At 38.5% G+C, this 22,344-nt stretch overlaps 3 protein-coding genes across 3 annotated transcripts; 2 read left to right on the forward strand and 1 right to left on the reverse strand.

The window, feature by feature from the left end:
• Positions 1–278: 278 nt before the first annotated feature.
• Positions 279–1,232, forward strand: LOC122705680 (olfactory receptor 11G2-like). Its single transcript, XM_043921096.1, has one exon. It carries the CDS (start codon positions 279–281, stop codon positions 1,230–1,232), a length of 954 nt encoding a protein of 317 aa, XP_043777031.1.
• A 9,967-nt stretch (positions 1,233–11,199) lies between these two features.
• Positions 11,200–12,165, forward strand: LOC122705681 (olfactory receptor 11H6-like). Its single transcript, XM_043921097.1, has one exon. The coding sequence runs from the start codon at positions 11,203–11,205 to the stop codon at positions 12,163–12,165; it is 963 nt and encodes a 320-aa protein (XP_043777032.1). The 5' UTR covers positions 11,200–11,202.
• Positions 12,166–20,241: 8,076 nt separating this feature from the next.
• On the reverse strand, positions 20,242–21,213 carry LOC122705683 (olfactory receptor 11G2-like). Its single transcript, XM_043921098.1, has one exon. The coding sequence runs from the start codon at positions 21,211–21,213 to the stop codon at positions 20,242–20,244; it is 972 nt and encodes a 323-aa protein (XP_043777033.1).
• Between the last annotated feature and the right edge of the window lie 1,131 nt (positions 21,214–22,344).

Genomic DNA, 22,344 nt, shown 5'->3' on the forward strand with positions numbered 1-22,344 from the left:
TGCCTGGAAAATCCCATGGACAGAGGAGCCTGGTATGCTGCAGTCCATGGGGTCGCAAAAGAGTCAGACATGACTACGTCACTAAACAACAACATCAAAATGAAATCATACTCTTGGGCAATAGGTTATGATGATCACAGTTTGGGTACTTTAAAACAAAACTCATTGTTTATTACTTAATCTCCCCAAAATGATAATGAAATTAGGATTTTTCAGGAAGAATCAGTATACTCTGTTAAAGATCAGTAAACTTCTCTCATCCCATGTCTTCCAGACTAATGAATGTGTCCAGCAGAGAAACCACACACTCTGTTACCCACTTTATCCTCCTGGGCTTTCCCTCAAGCCCAGAAATGCAGCGCCTCTACTTCGGGCTCTTCTCAGCAGCCTATATCCTGACCCTGATGGGGAACACGGCCATTGTCTGTGCTGTGCGGTGGGATCAGCGCCTTCACACCCCCATGTACATCTTCTTGGGGAATTTCTCTTTCCTGGAAATATGTTATGTCACCACAACCGTCCCTAATATGTTGGCCCTCTTCCTGTCCTCAAGCAAGTCCATCTCCTTTGTGAGTTGTTTTGCACAGTTCTACTTCTTCTTCTCTTTTGGGTGTGACGAGGGCTTCTACCTTTGCATCATGGCCTTTGACAGGTATCTTGCCATCTGCCGTCCTCTGCATTACCCATGCATCATGACAAAAGACCTCTACACTGGCCTTGTCATCTTTGGGTGGTCCGGTGGGTTCATTCTCTTCGTAACCCCAGTTGTTCTCATTTCACGGTTGCCCTTTTGCAATCCAAATATCATCGACCATTTTATATGTGATCCTGTCCCGTTGATGATGCTGTCCTGTTCTGAAGACACCACCACACAACTCATTTACTCTACTTTCAATGTTATTTTCATGATCGGCACCTTTCTCTTCATCCTTTGCGCCTATGCACTGGTGATTCTGGCTGTGGTAAGGATGCCCTCAGCAGCCAGCAAACACAAGGCTTTCTCTACTTGTGCTTCTCATCTGGCTGTGGTAATTCTGTTTTTTGGCTCTGTTATGGTGATGTATGTTAGTCCTGGATCAGGACACCCAGTGAAAGAGCAAAAAATTGTGACCTTATTTTATGCTGTAATAACACCCCTTTGCAATCCTCTAATTTACAGCCTCAGGAACAATGAGATGAAGGCTGCTCTAAGGAAAGTCTTTTGGGCTGAAATATCTGTTCTTAAAACATAAATCAGAAGTCATAGTGAACTAAGTTGCAACACAAGCTGTCTGAATAAGACACAAACAGGGTGGTTTTCTAGAAAATTTAAAAATAATTTTGGTTAAGGAACTATTACAATAAAGCCTCCTATTATCATAAAAGTCGCCCACTACATGATGGATTAGTCTTTTTTAAGAAACAAAATTGTCTTAAGAAAATTGAACTTTTCATTATAACCAAGCTTCTAAAAGGAAGTATAAATCCGTTATGTATTTCAGAATTGAAACAACATATAAGGATTCAACAGGATTCATAAACTTGTTTTGGTATTTACACTGCAAAATATTCTCCACTGGTAGTGACTGATTATAAGGAAGGATTGCCGTATGGAATAAGTACAGCCTTACAGGTGTGATCTTTTTACTCTCTTCCAAAAATAATTCATGTTTTTACTCTAAGGATCATAAAGAAACAAATAGCCTTAGATGGATATTAAGTAGTAAGTCAGAAAGTACTCAAAGTAAGAATTAGGAATTTAGTGGCTAGTGTTTATTCAAATAGTGTTAAGATATATGCTAAATGTAAAGGGCATTAGTCAGGACTTCTCTCTTTGCTGCAAATCCAGTGTCAATTGACAGGTTTATTTTATTTCAGTATTTTTGCCATTTGACATATTAAGTATTATCTAAAATGTGTCTAAAGATCTTCTCTTTAAAATATATAATTACAAATGTTGGTTTGATTTTGCATTTTATTTTCACTACTAGCACATATTTTTTAAAGATGATTCTAAGAATATAACAGAGAAATAAAGTGTAATTTAAGGGAGCCACATTTATAGCCTTCAGAAAATCATCTATTCCACAAAGTGAAGTACAACTGTAATTGGATTTCCTTTAAGAAAGAACCAAGAATTTGAGGTTGTCTGGACAAGGAGGAACAGAATTTCTGGGGGTTCAATAACAAGTTTTCTCTGTCCTATTTCACAAAGTGGACTGAATGGGTGAACAATTGCCTGGACAAATTATCTACCTAAGCAAAAATGCTTAATTAAGACCATCATCCAAAATATCTTTAACATAAGATGCTGTTTCCCTGATTATTTTAACTATTATTTACTTCTGGGTGCTTATGTTTTGCTCATTCTACACTCATCCAGCTTTCTTAGAGCAGATAGGGAAAAGAGATGAAAATTTGTAGTGAATAAAATGTATTGTTGTTTCTAAAGGTGTGTGGTTTCTGCATTTGTAACCGATTTTGAGATAATAATTAACTAGGCTTTTTGCATCTCACACTTTACATATCAGAAACACTCGTAATTCAGGCTGCTGACACTTAAAATGGAATGAAATTAATTAATTAATTAAAATGAAATGAAATTCAAGTTTTTTTAGTAACTTCTGCTTAATTCAGGGCTTTATAAATTAAGGATATAGTGAAATCTAAACTTCAAATTTGTCTAACTTATTTTAGGAGATTATTTACAAGGATACAAACAAAGTATAGCTACTCAACAAATAATTTCTTGTTTTACCACTTCCCTCAGATACTTCCCTCAATCTCACCATCTGGACCAATCTCACCATTTGCACATTCTTTCCAAACCATAAAATAAATTCTTATCTCCTGTCATACAGAGGTCAGCCTTGCAGCCTACTTCCTTTATTTCAATTACATGTACTACAATTTCTAAGAATTTATCGGTTGCTAATCTGGAGCTAAACCACTTATATAAACTATCTCCAAATTTCCAAACATGCTTTTCTAGGAATAATCTATGTGAAGTTAATAGGAAAGGAAGAAAAATGTCTGCTCAGTTCTTTTAAGTGCCGTATTTAAATAAAGCAAGTAAAGGGTTACACCAAATTAAGCAAATTCATGAAGTCTTCAAAACATTATAAGTATTATAAATCTCCAAGAACCATGTACTGAAATGGAATTTTATCCAATTTTGACAAGATAACTTTATTTTCTCCCAAATCACCTGATGGAACTGTCATCACACTGAATATTTTGAGAACAGTCACCTCTTTTATTATATACATATAATTTACATTTATTTTATACATATAACAACCTTCTGGAGCAAGTTATTATCAATACTGTGTTAAAAAACTAGAGAAGCAACACTTTTAGTGAGGTTCAGGAACTTCCCCAATATCCCACTAGTAAACGGTAGTGGAGGAACCAGATGTTTATTGTAGCAGATGCTTTTGGTGAGCTGCTTTTTCAGCTGCAGTTGTACTGAATAGTTCTACATGAATTTTAACTCACAGTAACAGTGTCCCACTTGAAAACCACCACATATCTTTCAAATTTCTGCCTCGGAGTTTCTCAAAAGTCACTAGAGCCAGCCATTTGGTGACAAGTTGATTACACTAACCCCTTCCTTTATGGAGAAGGGGTTTATCCTTCTGAAATTTATCCTTTCTGAAATTGCCACAAGTTCTGGAGACTGGTTGTGTTTCCCTTTTGATAATTGCACACATTTTCTGTTCACAAAAACAGACATCTTTCAATTCTATATCATATATGTTATCAATATGTAATCTCAAGGTGTGAATATATTCCTAAGCATAAAACCAAAGTATAAACCATTAAGAGGAAGAGTGTATATGTGACTACATAAAAAATAGCTTTGGTTCAAAAAATTACTATGCACATGTATTGAATATGCAAATGTCAAAAATGGCAAAGATAAATATTTACAAGTTATAAGAAATTATTTTAAATCAAGAAAAATGAACACATGATTAGAAAAATGTTATATATATAAATGAAAAGAAAAGGAAAAAAAGGCAAAGTGACCAAAAAATACTTTTTAGACTCAATGTAATTACTAATTAAATAAATACATATTAAAATAATGACACATTACTTTAAAATACTCATAATGGTAATTTTTAGACAGAATTGTAATAAGCTGTATGTGTGTGTGTGTTTCAAATGTGAGGAAAATGAGCATTCTCACTGTCTGCTTGTTAGACTGTAAGTTAGGACAACACTTTTAGAAAATAATCTAGCAATATGGCAAATAAAAGCCTTAAAATTATATATACATTTTGATCAGCTAATCCACTTATACCAATTCACTGTAAGAGAACATCATCACAGAACAGTTTGTAACAGAAAAAAATTGCACAGCAATCTACATGTCCAACAGGAGAGAACTGCTTATCTTACACTGTAATCATAAAATGATTACGTTCCTAGTAGTGATTAAATCAAGCAGCATTTGGGGAGAAACCAAGAGGAGAAAAAAAAAACCCACAAAACAGTGCTCTACAGACAATGTGAATGTGGGTGGAACAGTGGAGGGAGTGAGGAAAGTTGTGGGTGGAACAGGCATTTTTTACATAATCAGGGTCTCTCTGAGCCAGTGCCAGGTTCCTGCTTCCAAGCCTATTAAAATTCTATTTCTGAACAACTTCTTCTGAGTCAGGGATTCCACCTCTTGCCTGAGATTAACAGTCATATCAAAGCTGCATGTGAGATTCTCAAAAAAACAGAAAATTCTCAGAATTAAATTAGTTAAATTCACTTTCATTTGAAAATTCATTATTTCATGTACAGGACATGTTTGGTGAGAACAAAAGAAGCAGAATGGTGAAATTAAGCACTATCTATATCATCTCCAACAGTTTGGATATTATTAAAGTCAAGCATAAAGTGACAAGTATATGTATTTGGCCACTTCTCTTTTCTGCCCAAGTTCACAAGGAACACAGCAACACTGAGTCTTTATGTATGGCCTGGGGAGGGCTGTGCAAAGAGAGGCACCTGGTATCCTGGGCCATATTGCCCAAAGCTGAACCTGGTTCAACACAGCCCTTGGGGCTTAGCTGCCATACCTTCCACAGTATCCTGCCTGGAACAAAAAGAGTGCCTGGGAAGGTCCAATTTGCCCACTTCCTGCCAATGACTTTCAAGTCCAGTGCTGATTTTTTCCCAGAGTTTGAATCCAGAAACTTAATCAGCACCTCATTTTCCTTGGGTATTCCTATCTTGATCAATGATTTTCAGGCCCAAAGGACAATTTACCTTCAGCAGTAAAATGTCCTGTTTGACTAAAGTTTAGAATGTCCTGGATTATCCAAACTGGACATGGTTCGCATACCCCTAGAGCTTTACCGTATAAGCTCCGTTACCCATGGACAGATCAAGAGGAACAAGGGCGGCAGTGAACTCACTGTCAACATCACAGAGCCTCGGTTGCCATGGCACCAATTCTAGGAAGAAAACACAGAGAAAGCAAATCATAGAATGAAAAGAAAACAGAGAAAATGTAATAATCATGAAGAGTGACAGAAAAATATATGAGGTCAAGCTTACATTTGAGAGATCTATCTGAAACTGAAACATCTAGAAAAATTCAGTTGTTTTCAGGATGGCTTTCTTTCTTGGGGCAATTGACATATCCGAGAGGACTGGTTTCCGAGGTATTTCTGAAGTTAAAAGGGGAAAGAACTGACTTGGAAGGTCACATGCTAATGAGATACTAACAATAAACATTATCAATAACAAAATGTTCCAAAAGGTTAGACAGTCATCATCAAAGCAGCAAAGAATGAAAAGAAGTTTTTATAAGCAAGTCATTGAGGAAGGAGATTAAAGATGAGTCTCCAAACACAATATGAAAGTATCAGTGGGTCTATGACTTGCAGATACATCACTGGTGCTTTCAAAATGAAAACTTAGAGTAACCTTAAGTTATTACTAGAAGAAGCAACAGGAAGCAGGGCTACAGTAAAAGGACCTGATTACTATTAACTCGGAATTCTTTTTCCCCCAGGTTGCTTTCTGCTGGAACTAGTGAACATCGAACAGAGTGAGGGGGCTACTTCCAATATTGCTGCCTTTGTCAGCTTGGATCAGAGACTTTCTGGCTGGTTTCGGACACCTGGTATCTCTGTGCTAAAAGAACTAAAGCTTGGAAAAGAAAGACGGAGTCTAGCACAAGGAATAGAGAGTCTAATGGAAGTAACATCTGAATCTGATCTGACTCCTACCTTGCTATGCTGCATTGCAAGGTCATACCGAGTTGTGTTCAACTCTTTGCAACCCTTTGGATTATAGCCTGCTAGACTCCTCTGTCCATGGGCATTTTCAGGCAGGAATAGTATTATCAAGAGTTCAAATGCACTTCATTGTCAAGACTACCGTGTGTCTACTTACACAGCAAAGAATGAAAAAGAATTAAAGTTCTGCCCTTGAATGGGATTTTTGCTGGAACTTTTGCCAAAGTAGCTCATTACCTTGAAAGCTACTTATGGGCAATAACTGTTTTAAACAAATCTTTGTTCACAATAGCAATCATTTTTCAGAGAAATTTGTTGTATCAAGATAAAATAAGATGTTAAGCCATAAACCAGATTCTGAACAACCTTCTCAAATACAGTGTTTGAAGTAAAACTATTTAAGGAAGACAAGAAGCCAAAATAACAATATTAATAGAATTTTCCCAGAGGGATAGAAAGGCATAACAATGACCAGGAAAGAATAACAGGTAGAAGCCATGGGCAGATTAGATATAATTTTTCATTCCAGGCACCCTATTTGTAGAAAAAGATAAACCAAGTTGAGTTAGAGCCGAATATAAACTCTTACCCTCTGTGGGCTTCTGTTCAATCATTTTAAAAGGATGAGACAGTATTCAAGAGTTTAATGAGCATTGCAAGTATTAGATAGGGCTTCCCAGGTGGCTCAGTGGTAAAGAATCTGCCTGCAATGCAGGAGACCCAGGTTCAATTCCTGCATTGGGAAGATACCCCAGAGGAGGAAATGACAATCCACTCCAGTATCTTGTCTGGGAAATTCCAGGGATAGAGGAACCCTGCCAGGTACAGTCTATGGGGTCACAAAGAGTTGGGCATGACTTATTGACTGAGCATGCACGCATATATATTAGATAACACATATGAAATCTGCTGGCATAGTAATCAGCAAATAGCAGGTACTAAACACTATCACCTAAACATAATAGAAAACTGGGTAGAGAGTTTATAGCCATTGAGAGAGGAGAAGATAATTTGAAAACCTCAGAAGACGTAAAATCCTCTTGGTTGAGGGTATGATAGGAGGCTCTGAATGTTAAGTGAGACCCTAGGTTTTCTTATACTCATGAGGATTGAAAGCCACTGGACAGTTCCAGTGGGAATCAGTCCCTGCCACCAAGAGTCTACTCAGGGAATGCCGACCAACTTTTAACACTGCTGTACAGACTGATAAAGATAGGCAGGGAGGTTACTTTTAGTGGGTCATAGGGAAGATACTTGGGCTTCCTCAGTGGCTCAGCGGTAAAGAGTCTGCCTGCCAATGCAGGAGATGCAAGACACAGGTTCGATCCCTGGGTCGGAAAGATCCCCTGGAGGAGGACATAGCAACCCACTCCAGTATTCTTGCCAGGAAAATCCCATGGACTGGCGGGCTATAGTGCACAGGGTCACAGAGTCAGACACAACTGAGCGACTGAGCATGCTCCCACAGGAAGATACTCAGGATTTGGGAATTTGTTAAAGTGAACTTTCAAAGTCATTTGAAGAAACACATATGCTAACAGGGGAGCTTTAGGAGCCTTAAAGCAACTGGTGATATCCAGTATGGAGCTGGTTTTAAATCCAGAGCCTGTCTGTGGGTGTCAGCTGAGCAGCCAACTAGAGGGGCCATTACTCGGTGACAGTCTCACGATGGATTCAGGAAGGTCTTTTCAGCTTTGAGCTCAACACTGAAAGTAAAACACACTTGGGGGTTGAATGATGCACTCGGATTGTCCCTGCTGCTCCTGAGGGATGGCCTCTAGGGACAGTATGTGGCCAGAAAGATATGCATATTAAAACAGAGAGTTTCTTGGCATTTTACTCTTTTTGTACAGCTAAAGAGAATCCTTTGTGAGGCTCAAAGTGTGGCAGAGTGTCACCAGGAACCCCAAATTCTTCATCTAAGATCTTTAAGAGGACACAAGTGGTAGCCCCTCAACTGCCTGCTGCAATGTCCACTGTGTGTTTTATTGCTACAGAAGGAGGTCTGTGAACGTTCCTTTGGATTTTTAAATATATTTATAAATATATTTCATATTATAAACAAGGTAATAGATCAAATAATATATAATTTTTTATAAAATCTTCATTCTTCCTGGTAGAATCACATCTATCCACCATACAATTGTTCAAAAATCCCATCAGGAAATTTTGAGCTGACACTTCTGTTTTGCATTATTTTTCAGATTAAGAAATGATAGAAGCTAATGAGCTTCATATTACTTCAAAGGAGATAAAACTTTTGTAAGTAATCAATATTTATTTTCATTAAGTGTAATTAAGATCGAAGAATTCCTGTATTTGCAGTGAAAAGAAAAATCAACATGTAGTCTCAGGTAGAATCCACAGTGACCCAAGGCAGGGAGAGAAGAGCCCTGGGTGAATTGAACTTAGAACAATGAGGCAGGAACAGAGGAGTTTTTAATTAGGAAAGGAGGGAAGACATTCATGAGAGTACCAAGTTGTATTACAGATAAAAATTTGAAAGAAAATCTGCTGTTTCTTTCTCTTTCTCTTTGATGACATTTTCCTTTTTCTTACTTCGAATTCTGATTAACGTCTGCTCAATCAAGAGCCACTGTTAAAACATCAAAGACTCCTCCTCAAATACTCTTATTCTTACCTTAATTTTGAGGTGGGTTTACACTGATTCTGACCACGAGTGAAGGGGGAATTCCCATTCAAATATAACACCCCTGCAACGCACCTTCCTTCCACTATTTTTCTTTCTTTATCAAGTTTCTTTGCCCTGTTTACACACAATCTTACCCACCACAGTCAGTTCAACTGTATTTACCCACCATAGCCAGTTCAACTGTATAAGTAAAATTATGGTCACAGTAAAAAGTGTGACGGCTCTTACTACACATATTTTAGCTAAATATCAAATATTGAAAATTTAGGTTGTCTAGTTGATTTAAAGCATCATATCACCCCTTCCAATCACTGAATTTCCAGTCAGAGTCTTCTCCAATGAGCCCATCACTTGTATAGCTTATAGTTCATTTCAACTCATGCATCTGTTGGTCTTTCTGAATGAACACAAAACTTTTTATGCTTGATCTCCCTTTGGCAGTTGATGGAAGCTGCTAATTTGGAAGATACCGGCCTCACCATCTTAGTGATGTACCTGATGTATACTATAGAGAGACACTGTGAGAAATATGTAAATAATCTTTTCCTATAGTATATAGCCTCAGTCACTAACACAGCTTTCCTGAAGCTAGTCTTCCACATGCACAAGTGGAAATTTGATATAGGCAAGTGGCAGATGAACAAATTGAATAAAATACAATAAGGAAACACAGCTAATATATACATAGCTGACATTTGTGTAGGGGAAAAAGTTGGATTTTAAAATCAACATGCTCAGAGTGACAATAAAATTCAATGCTACATTTAGAAATGGGAAGGTGTTTTTTCTTAAGGCTCTAGAACTGGAAAGGAGAGGGAGTAGAAGTTATTGAGATAATGAATGTTAAATGATGGTCACAATAAATGCTTCATACATAACAGCGGTTGCTCATATGCTCACTACCTTAGAAGTCAAATTTTTTAAAAATGTTCAGAAACTGGTTCAAGTCAGAGAGCTTCCCTGATAGCACAGTTTGTAAAGAATCTGCCTGCAATGCAGGAGACCCCAGTTCGATCCCTGGGTCGGGAAGACCCCATGGAGAAGGGAAAGGCTACCTGTTCCAGTATTCTGGCCTGAAGAATTCCATGGATGTATAGTCCATGGGGTCACAAAGAGTTGGACATGACTGAGTGACTTTCACTTTCATAAAAAGTGCCAAAAATTAGGACATAGGGCAGGAAAAGATGGTGATTTCCAGCTTTAGTTAGTAACCTTGTTAAAACTCTTCTTTATCATAAATAGGAATTTGGGTCAAGGAGGAAAAGCTGTAGTACATGCACAATATACTTTTGCAGCCATCTGAGCTAAGAGACAAGTTTTCTCCATCTGCCTCTTGCTATTTTTCTATTTGAGAGCCAGGATCTCCTAATAAAGGAGAGAAGCCAATGAAGGTCCTTTTTGTTCTTGGTATCATTTTAGCCGTTGGCTCAGCAAGTAGAAGTTAAATACCAGCTCTAAGAAACTAATAGGTACTGTCTAAAATGGAATTTGTGGCAATGTCTTCAGCACCCTGCTTCAGTTAACAGAGCCGTCCAGGACAGATATCCTGAAAAAATGTTAACTGATAACATAGTAAGGTACTCTTTTTGTACTGACCTAATTCAACTTCATAGTAGTTTATCATTTTTTTACAACATGACAAGCTTTAATATTTCTTCATTCATCTTTTACCTCTTATTCATATAAAATGATTCTCTCTGTCTTGTTGAAGACAAGCCTTGAATTCCACTTTTCTGCTATGAATATTGCCAGGCCATTTTTTTTAATTGAAGTAAAATTGACTTGCAATGTTATATGTTTTAGGTGTACAGGATCATGATTCAGTATTTTTATACACTACAAAATGATCACCACAATAAGTCTAGTTACCATCTGTCACCCTATTAATTTGAACTTTGATTTTTCTTAGAATTTTCCAAAATTCTAAATAAAATTTTCTTTGCAACAAGGAGAAAAGAAATTAGATGTGTGTATGAGGGTGTATCTTATGAAACTTTACATCAAGGAAGAATTTAGGTAAATGCAAACATAGAAAACAATCTGGACTTCTATGTTACGTGAAGTCGGTGAAATTTATACTCTGAAAAAATGGAGACTGTTACAGTGGGGGCTGTGGGAGCATATAGTCACCTACTGACTCTGGTTCTCAGAACTCTGCTCTCATTGGGCTAAGCTAGATCATTGGGAAATGAGTTAAATTCAGAACCATATGGAGCCCTTTCACAAAAGTGCAATAAAGGAGTAAATAGAAGTCAGAAGATACAAAAATTACTTTTCAAGAGAAAGAAATGGCTAATATAATGATCATTCCCTTCATAGATCAGAAGAATGCATATCTCAGAAGCCAGTAATATCTCTGGGTCTGTGAGTGAGTTCATTCTCCTGGGCTTCCCCTGCCGCAGGGAGATCCAGATCCTTCTCTCCGTCGTGTTCTCCCTCATCTACCTGCTGACCCTCCTTGGGAACACAGCCATCATCTGTGCTGTGTGGTCAAGCCGGAAGCTCCATACGCCCATGTACATCCTCCTGGCCAACTTCTCCTTCCTGGAGATCTGCTATGTCAGTTCTGATGTGCCCAAAATGTTGGCCAACATCATCTCCCAGACCAAGAGCATCTCCTATGCTGGCTGCCTTCTCCAGTTCTACTTCTTCTTCTCCATGTGTGCAGCTGAGGGCTACTTTCTATCTGCGATGTCCTTTGATCGGTTCCTTGCCATCTGTCGACCTCTGCATTACCCCACCATCATGACTTATCAACTCTGCGCCCGATTAGTGGTTTTCTGCTGGGCAGGTGGCTTTCTATCAATACTGATGCCTGCAGTTCTTATGTCCCGGGTGCCTTTCTGTGGCCCTAATGTCATTGACCATTTTTTCTGTGACCTGGGACCATTGCTGGCGCTATCCTGTGCCCCTGTTCCCAAAACTACTCTAACTTGCGCCACTGTAAGCTCTCTTATCATTTTCATCACCTTCCTCTACATTCTTGGGTCCTATACCTTCGTTTTGCGAGCTGTACTTCGGGTCCCAGCTGGCTCAGGCAGGAACAAAGCTTTTTCTACGTGTGCCTCCCATTTCTTGGTGGTTTCCTTGTTCTATGGCTCAGTCATGGTGATGTATGTGAGTCCAGGCTCCAGGAGCCATCCTGGGACACAGAAATTTGTGACCCTGTTTTACTGCATGGCAACCCCATTCTTTAATCCTCTGATCTACAGCCTCCGGAACAAAGATATGAAAGATGCATTGAAGAAAGTCCTCTGTGCATCAGAAATTTCTAAAAATACAGAGAAATGATATACATTTTTACATCATTATTCTCCCAAGAATTCAGAATTTCTCTTATTTAAAAAAACTATTTTCTGGACATGTCTGAGTATTCTTGATCTCATAAAAGTATGATTCATTACACACACCAAAAAAACTCTCATCCTCTCTCAAAAGAAAATACCACAGTTCCAAAGGTGTATTGCAGCAAAGTTTCAGCAAAGGGTTTTTATTCACCAATGTATTAATATAATTTTTATGTTTTAAAGTTTTTCTGTAGTTCTAAAACTAATGTAATCAAGTTGGTATATACAAAACTAAGGCTCATGTTTCCAACTTGTATCTTGGCTTTTATCCTAATACTGTTTTATGCACTTTAAATTTATCAACTATTTTTCTTTTCTGATTATAAGGTTGTCTATAATAAGAAATAGCACCAACTTACTATGCTCACGAAAAAAGCCAATCACTTTAATTTATAAGATCAAGGACTTGATATCTGTGACTGAAACAGTAGTGTTTTTCACTTGTGTTTTCCTTACTACCGAACACTTATGAGCTATACACAGTATGTAGCAAATGAAAATAGGAATTTATATGGTTTCTTCTTAAGGAAAATTCTTGGTCCAACTTTGAAGAGAATACAGAGACAAGCACACATTCACATGTGCCAAATCATTGAGTATTCCTTACTCCAAACTGCGTTTCTGCACCTTCCAAGCTTTAAGTAGAGAAACTTTTACTGTTAATAGAAAACAAGCATGAGAAACCAGAAAACAGACCCTGCCAACTAAATAGAAGCTACTTCAAGGCAGTCAGCACTTAATATAAATTTTTTGGCTTGACCTGATCATCTGCCTCTACTCTGAAATGTTCATATTTTATTTTTTTGATTAAAAAATTTATTGAGGCAACATTGGTTTATAACATTATGGAAGTTTCATGTGTTCAACAATATGTATCATATTTTAAACTGTAGCACAAAATTTCTTTTTCTGGGAGAGAGGTTGGTTTGTAAAGTTTTCTACTATATAGTGAAGAAAAAGCTTATGATTTGACTGACAATGTGCGATTCAAACCAGACCTCAATTCACGTTTTCTGTTTTTAATGTAGAAAACAGGGTTCTTACTTGCATACAACAAGTTATCTTGTCTTTGGGGAATATTTTCTGTAATAGAATACGCTAAGTAGTGAGGCTACTGGATCACCATAAAATCAGAGGAGAATTCCAGGCAACCAATCAATCCAGAAAGGTTAGTTTCTTCTTGCTCTCTGCAGATACTGAGACTGCATCGTCCTACAGCAAATCTGCTATGATGTAATTATAACAGGTTTCTTACTTGCATACAACAGAAGCTGACTCTGGCTGATTAAACATGACAATGGGGAAGATTTATTGATGGGATATCAGAAATGTCACAGAATCAGTGAAAGAATCAGAGTTGAAGCTCAGAATCAAAGATGAATGTGCAAACCATCCTGTGGAGCTGGTCTGAGGAAAAATCACTATCACTACAGCCATGCCTACGGCCATGAGCCACCAGACATCACAGTGTTGCCTATACTGAGTATGCCTCAGATGGTAAAGAATCCTCCTGCAGTGCACTAAGATCCTGCCAATTCTGCACTAGGATTTGTCTTTCCTGCAATAAGTGTGCTAACCGCTTCAGTGCTATTTTTTTCCCCCAGTATTTCAACATTGCTATCCCCTGCCATCCCATTTCTCCTTCCTGCATCACTATCCTAACTCAAAATCTGGAGTAGTTGTACCTGCTTGGTGGAACCAAGAGTACATCTCTCTACTATAGCTGCAACAGAGGCTGGGAGAGCTAATACCTATAAATAAAAATTCCAGTTATACAAAGATACAAAGAGCTCCAAGCCTCTACTGAGATACTAGGCAACAGAAACAAAAGAAAAATACCAACTATAGCAACACATTCATTTTGACTCCGCTCTGATATGCCTGGGTTATGTTCCCTTTAGAAGTTCCATTGGGTAGGACTTAGCTAAATAATCACCTATGTAACAGCAGGGAAGTCACAGCAGGATGAGTAAGAGGAAATAAACTTCACTGTGGGTAGTTGAGGGCTTGTCTATCTCACAATGAGTGCTGTTAGAACTTAATCAGAAGTTTATAAGTTATTACTACACTCTGGAGTTCTGAGAGACAGAAGTTCAACTAAAGGGGAGGAAAATTTTCCATCATGTGAGAAAGTCTCTATTAACTGCAGTGAGATTTAAGGCTGCCCACAGCCTTTCTTACAACTGGCGAGGAATGGATAAGGAAGATTCTTCATTTACTCTTTCACCTTGAGTCAAAAAGTTTTAGCCTGAGGTTAATGGGCCATAATTAACTAAATAGTTAAGATCTCCCCTTACATCTAGGTTTTCGTGGTGTCTGAAAAAGATATTCATATATGAAATTAAATATCTTTGGTTTTGCCCTAAATGTTAGATACATAGAACTTTCAATAACCAGGGCTTATTTAGCTACATTGGAATGAATTATATTCCATTTTCTCTATATTTTAAAAAATTATACAAATGATATATTTTATAGTCAACAATTTTCATCATAAAAAAACAAAACAAAATAATGAAAATCCTCATAGTTCCACACCTATACACACCTACTTCTCTCCACAGGAATGTGTTCAGTTTGGTGGGTATACATTCAGATTTTTTCTGTGCATTTACATATAAAACATGCATTTTGAATGAGTATATAAATTGGAATATTCATTGGAAGACTGATGCTGAAGCTGAAAGTCCAATACTTTGGCCACCTGATGCAAAGAGCCAACTCATTGGGAAAGTCCCTGATGCTGGGAAAGATTGAAGGCAGGAAAAGGGGGTGACAGAGGATGAGATGGTTGGATGGCATCACTGACTCAAGGGACATGACTCTGAGCAAGCTGTGGGAGTTGGTGATGGACAGGGAAGCCTGGCGTGCTGCAGTCTATGGGGTTGCAAAGAGTCGGACACAACTGAGAGCCTGAAGAGCAAGAACAATAAATTGGATTATACCTAAGTATTGCTCTACAAATGACTGCCTCTCCGACCACTTTCAATTTTCACCTCAAAAGCAATGTCTAAGAGAGAACTTTCATCCAGCTCTTGCAGAGTCTTCTGTCACTTTGGAACAAATTAGGGCAGTGAAGCTGAAGATACAGTTCTTCAGGAAAGACTTTCTCCAAGGAGGTGGTACATGGATGTGTGAGAGAACTACTTCCAAAATACAGTGTACTCAGTGGGGTTTTTTCCACCAAAATCGGGATTTAAAATAGGAAAACCAGGGAAATAAGAGGATAATTATTCCTTCTAAGCAAAGAAACTGTATTCTGAAAAATGACAATTCACTTACTTGTTTAACCTCAACAACTTTTTTTATTCAGTACTTTATTTTTTTTCCCCATTTATTTTTTTAGTTGGAGGCTAATTACTTTACAATGCTGTAGTGGTTTCTGTCATACATTGACATGAATCAGCCATGGATTTACATGTATTCCCCGTCCTGATCCCCCCTCCCACCTCCCTCTCCACCCGATCCCTCTGGGTCTTCCCAGTGCACCAGACCTGAGCACTTGTCTCATGCATCCAGCCTGGGCTGGTGATCTGTTTCACCCTAGATAATATACATGTTTCGATGCTGTTCTCTCAAAACATCCCACCCTCGCCTTCTCCCACAGAGTCCAAAATTCTGTTCTGTACATCTGTGTCTCTTTTTCTGTTTTGCATATAGGGTTATCATTACCATCTTTCTAAATTCCATATATATGTGTTAGTATACTGTAATGGTCTTTATCTTTCTGGCTTACTTCACTCTGTATAATGGGCTCCAGTTTCATCCATCTCATTAGAACTGATTCAAATGAATTCTTTTTAACGGCTGAGTAATATTCCATGGTTTATATGTACCACAGCTTCCTTATCCATTCGTCTGCTGATGGGCATCTAGGTTGCTTCCATGTCCTGGCTATTATAAATAGTGCTGCGATGAACATTGGGGTGCACGTGTCTCTTTCAGATCTGGTTTCCTTGGTGTGTATGCCCAGGAGTGGGATTGCTGGGTCATATGGCAGTTCTATTTCCAGTTTTTTAAGAAATCTCCACACTGTTCTCCATAGCGGCTGTACTAGTTTGCATTCCCACCAACAGTGTAAGAGGGTTCCCTTTTCTCCACACCCTCTCCAGCATTTATTGCTTGTAGACTTTTGGATAGCAGCCATCCTGATTGGCGTGTAATGGTACCTCATTGTGGTTTTGATTGGATTGAACCCACGTTTTTTGTGTCTTCTGCATTGCAGGCAGATTCTTTACTGCTAAGCCAGCAGGAAAGCCCAACTGTTGTGTGCGAGAACAATTTAAATATGAGACATATAATGTAAAAATCATGAGCAAGATTTCTACTTACTAAATAGGGCAGTGGACAGAAATTGTTAGCTCTTTTTTTGAGATAAGTTGTCAAGCTTGTCAATTCTACCTTCTTCTTAATACCAGCAAAGATTATTTATGTTCCACGGATATATTTTCCTGCATTCTCAAAGCACTCCACTCACTCATCCTCTCCCAAGGTGATGTCTTTACTCTTATTTGTATTTGCGAGAAAATTGGGAACGAGGAAGAATATCAGGAACCCCAGCAGATACTAAAACCTGAGAATGCTCAATTTCCTTATATAAAAAGGCATAGTATTTGCATGTAACCTAAGCACATTCTGTATACTTTACCCCATCTCTAGGTTACTTATAATACCTAGTACAATGTAAATGTTATGTAAGTAGTTATAAACACAATGTATATGTTATGAAAGTAGTTACTTGTGCACAACAAATTCAAGTTTTTCTTTTTGGAAATTTCTGGCAATTTTTTTTTTTGAGTATTTTTGATCCCCAGTTCCTTGAATCCACAGATTCAGACACTACAAATAGAGAGGGCTGACTGTATTTATATATTCCTAGGGTTAAGATCGGAGAAGACAATGGCAACCCACTCCAGTACTCTTGCCTGGAAAATCCCATGGACAGAGGAGCCTGGTAGGCTGCAGTCCATGGGTTCACTAGGAGTCGGACACGACTGAGCAACTTCACTTTCACTTTTCACTTTCATGCATTGGAGAAGGAAATGGCAACCCACTCCAGTGTTCTTGCCTGGGGAATCCCAGGGATGGGGAAGCCTGCTGGGCTGCCGTCTATGGGGTCGCACAAAGTCGGACACAACTGAAGCGACTTAGCAGCAGCAGCAGCAGCAGGGTTAAGATGGTTAAATTAGAGATGCCTTTTGAAAAACAACACTCACAGAAAACTAGATCTAGATTCCTTGTTGATTGTTAAGATTTTTTTCAGAACTTTCTCACCAAAATGAAAAACATTTATATTTCATATTAAAATCTCTTTAATAATCAGACATGTTTAAGTCATATTATATTCTACTGGTCTACACTTATTCTTGGTAAATACCACACTATTTCATTTTGTGAGATCCAAGAGGAAAGGGATATATGTATACATACAGCTGATGCACTTTCCTATACAGCAGAAACTAGCACAACATTGTAACAAAATTATACTTCAATTTCAAAAAAGTAAATGTCAAGACTTTAAGTTAAAGCTACAGCTCAGGGGAGCCATTGACAAATAAGTATGACTAGAGCTAATTTAAAAGATTAAAATTTTAGGATTAGACATCTAAATTTGAAATGCATCTTCATGCAAAAATATCCAGCAGGAGTTTTCTGATGTTTGACTAAGTTTAAAATCAAAGTTAGTGCTGAAGCTATTCCATAACAAAATTTTAGCCTAAGATTTCCTCATGAAGTGCAGTATTGTAAATTAAGTGCCTATTTTAGAAAACAAGAAATTAGAAGAGTAGAAATTACCTCTGAGGGACTCAGAGAATTTTATAGAGAACTACATGAAAATAAGTGCACCACAAAGACAGAAATATAGATCAATGGAACAAAATAGAAAGCCCAGAGATAAATCCACACACCTATGGACACCTTATCTTTGACAGAGGAGGCAAGAATATGCAATGGAGAAAAGACAATCTCTTTTAACAAGTGGTGCTGGGAAAACTGGTCAACCACTTGTAAAAGAATGAAACTAGAACACTTTCTAACACCATACACAAAAATAAACTCAAAATGGATTAAAGATCCAAATGTAAGACCAGAAACTATAAAACTCCTAGAGGAAAACATAGGCAAAACACTCTATGACATAAATCATAGCAGGATCCTCTATGACCCAACTCCCAGAATAATGGAAATAAAAGCAAAAATAAACAAATGGGATCTAATTAAACTTAAAAGCTTTTGCACAACAAAGGAAACTGTAGGCAAGGTGAAAAAACAGCCTTCAGAATGGGGGAAAATAATAGCAAATGAAGCAACTGACAAAGAATTAACCTCAAAAATATACCAGCAACTCCCATAGCTCAATTCCAGAAAAATAAGCCACCCAATCAAAAAATGGGCCAAAGAACTAAACAGACATTTCTCCAAGGAAGACATACAGATGGCTAACAAACACATGAAAAGATGCTCAACATCACTCATTATCAGAGAAATGCAAATCAAAACAGCAATGAGGTACCATCTCACACAGATCAGAATGGCTGCTATCCAAAAGTCTACAAGCAATAAATGCTGGAGAGGGTGTGGAGAAAAGGGAACCCTCTTACACTGTTGGTGGGAATGCAAACTAGTACAGCCGCTATGGAGAACAGTATGGAGATTCCTTCAAAAACTGGAAATAGAACTGCCATATGACCCAGCAATCCCACTCCTGGGCATACACACTGAGGAAACCAGAATTGAAAGAGACTCATGTGCCCCAATGTTCATTGCAGCACTGTTTGCAATAGCCAGGACGTGGAAGCAACCTAGATGTCCATCAGACAAATGGATAAGAAAGTTGTGGTACATATACACAATGGAATATTACTCAGCTGTTAAAAAGTTTGCATTTGAATCAGTTCTAATGAGGTGGGTGAAACTGGAGCCTATTATACAGAGTGAAGTAAGTCAGAAAGAAAAACACCAATACAGTATATTAATATATATATATTCTAATATATATATATATATGGAATTTAGAAAGATGGTAATGATAACCCTATATGCGAGATAGCAAAAGAGACACAGATGTAAAGAACAGACTTTTAGACTGTGTAGGAGAAGGCAAGGGTGGGATGATTTGAGAGAATAGCCTTGAAACATGTATATTATCGTATGTGAAATAGATCACCAGCCCAGGTTCGATGCATGAGACAGGGTGCTCAGGGCTGGTGCACTGGGATGACCCTGAGGGATGGGATGGGGAGGGAGATGGGAGGGGGGCTCAGGATGGGGAACACATGTACACCCATGGCTGATTCTTGTGAATGTATGGCAAAAACCACCACAATATTGTAAAGTAATTAACCTCCAATTAAAATAAATTTTAAAAAAAGAAAATAAATGAACCTTTGGGCTGGATTGTAGTGATCCCACAAAGTCTACAACTCTTTGGCTTACACTGAATATGATCTAATCTTCACGTATCTGCATATAGAAGGCGAGGACCTGCCTCCTAAAGTGATAGTATTGGCAAAATGTGGAGAGTCAATCAAGACAACATAATCTTACTGAGGACCCTTGTTGGTGCCCAAAAGAATACTTAGAATAATGGGATATACAAAAGAAATTCTGCTAAATTTTCTCTGATATTGAGGATTTTGTTTAAAAATCTGGTAATCTGGTTATCTGAAGGATTACTGGCTAAATATTCATATGATTGCAATACATTAGCATTTTCTATGCTCTAAAAAGAGCACTGGCTTTGATGAAGGCAGAATTTGAGGTTGTTGAGATAAGTCAGCAAAATGTAATGTATACCCAAAGAGAAATATGTGAAAATCTTATTAAATTGTTCAAAACAACTATACTTAAGGTACAAACATGTCTGGACCATGAATAATAACTTCCTAAGACTTAAACCATGGGTCTAATGGACTTTTCAAAGTCATTTTCCCAATATATGAAAATAAAATCAAAGGAAAAAAATAATCTCATTCAGCTCATGATCTTGCATCCTCCTAAACATGCTTTATGCATTATGTTAAATGTGACTTTTGGAGCCTTTAAAGATCTCCTTCAGTAAAACACTCAAAATTTTTTTTAGTGCTTCTTCCATGTCTTTGTTCCGGAAGTTGTAGATCAGGGGATTAAAGAAAGGGGTTGCCAAAGCATAGAACAAGGTCACAAATTTCTGTATCCCTGGATATTCGCCAGAACCTGGGCTAACATACATCACCATGACTGAGCCATAGAAGAGGGATACCACGGCAAGGTGGGAAGCACAAGTGGAGAAAGCCTTCTGCCTTCCTGAGCCTGAGGACATCTGTAGCAACACAGTAAGGACACAAAAGTAAGTGCCAAGAATGTACAGTAAGGTGAGGAAGATGATTAGAGAGCTCACGATACCACAAACCAGCCTAATTCCAGACACTGGAGCACAGGACAGTGCCAGCAAAGGTGCCAGATCACAGAGAAAATGGTCAACAGTGTTTGGACCACAGAAGGGCACTTGAGATATTAGAATCAAAGGGGTCAATAACCAGAGAAAGCCGCCTGCCCAGCAGAAGACCACTAACAACACACACAGGCGACGGGTCATAATGATAGGATAATGCAAAGGTCTACAAATGGCAAGAAATCGATCAAAAGACATCACTGACAGAAATAAACCCTCAGCCGCACACATGGAGAAGAAGAAGTAGAACTGGAGCAGGCAGCCAGCATAGGAGATGCTCTTGGTCTGGGACATGATGTTGGCCAACATTTTGGGCACATCAGAACTGACATAGCAGATCTCCAGGAAGGAGAAGTTGGCCAGGAGAATGTACATGGGTGTATGGAGCTTTCGGCTTGACCACACAGCACAGATGATGGATGCGTTCCCCATGAGGATCAGGAAATAGATGATGGAGAAGAGCACAAAGAGGAAGATCTGGATGTCTCTGCGGCAGGGGAAGCCCAGGAGAATGAACTCACTCACAGACCCAGAGATATTAGTCTCCAAGGTCCTCATTCGTCTGAACTGTGGAAGTGACAGAGACAATGAGAAACGCAGAAATATCTATTTTTCCCAATTTCTGGTGAAGAGATATGTTTCTTTTCCATAATTTGGGTTTTTTGTATTTCTATCTTTCCTCTGAAAAAGTGAGTTTTTCTTGCTTCTTTTTCTCCTTTCCCTCCTTGTTTATTCAATAAAGTTTTATTTTGCACATACTATTATTGCCCAGCACTCTTCTAGGAGGGAGGGAAAGACAATGAACAAAAAAGCAGAGTCCCTGCTCTTTGGGTTATGTCAAACATCTTTTACTCAAAACAACTTCAAACAATACATTAGGGGCTCTAGAATTTCTATATAGAGGGAGTTTGAACCTGATTAGAAGAGATCTAAGAGAATTTCCAGGTGGCTCAGTGGGTAAAGAAGCCTCCTACCAATGCAGAAGATGCAGGAGATGCAAGTTCAATCCCTGGGTCGGGAAGATCCCCTGCAGGAGGAAATGGCAACCTATTCCAGTATTCTTGCCTGAAAAATCCTGTGGTCAGAGAAGTCTGGCAAGCTACAGTCCATGAGGTCACAGAGTTGCACACGACTGGGCATGCATGCACTACAATAGCAAGGGAATTTACCTTGGAACCTCATTTGCACAGCAAGGAAACCGTTTTTGCTTAGATTGTGTGTTTATTTGAGGCAACTTCATGGGGAGCTAATATGGAATGTGGATGGATGTTAGCAGTCCTCCACCTATGTTGTAATGCTGCCACTGACAGTTAACAGTGCGATGTGACATAAGGAAATTTTTGTTGTCATGTTGAAGAGGAAAAGTTAAAATTTTACATAACCTCCTGCTCCTTCTTCCTCTGTACCTCAGCTTGCTCCTTGAAAAGTCTGGATCACATAGGTCTCAGAAAGTGCGGACTCACAATACTAGGACCTGGAGCTTATCTCACTCACCCTTGTCCTGCTATTTGCAATCGTCCAGCCTCCACAAACCCACAAACCCGCTTAATCATGTGTGTCCATGTATAAAAGCTCTGTAACCCCTTTGTTGGGGCTCAGAACTTGGAGTGTTAACTCCTCTGGGCCCACTGGTGTAATAAACCTGAGTTCTCCAACTCTCCAAGTGTGGTGCTTGGTTTCCTGAGCACT

This window comes from Cervus elaphus, chromosome 12, assembly GCF_910594005.1.
Source record: "Cervus elaphus chromosome 12, mCerEla1.1, whole genome shotgun sequence".
Lineage (NCBI taxonomy): Eukaryota > Metazoa > Chordata > Mammalia > Artiodactyla > Cervidae > Cervus > Cervus elaphus.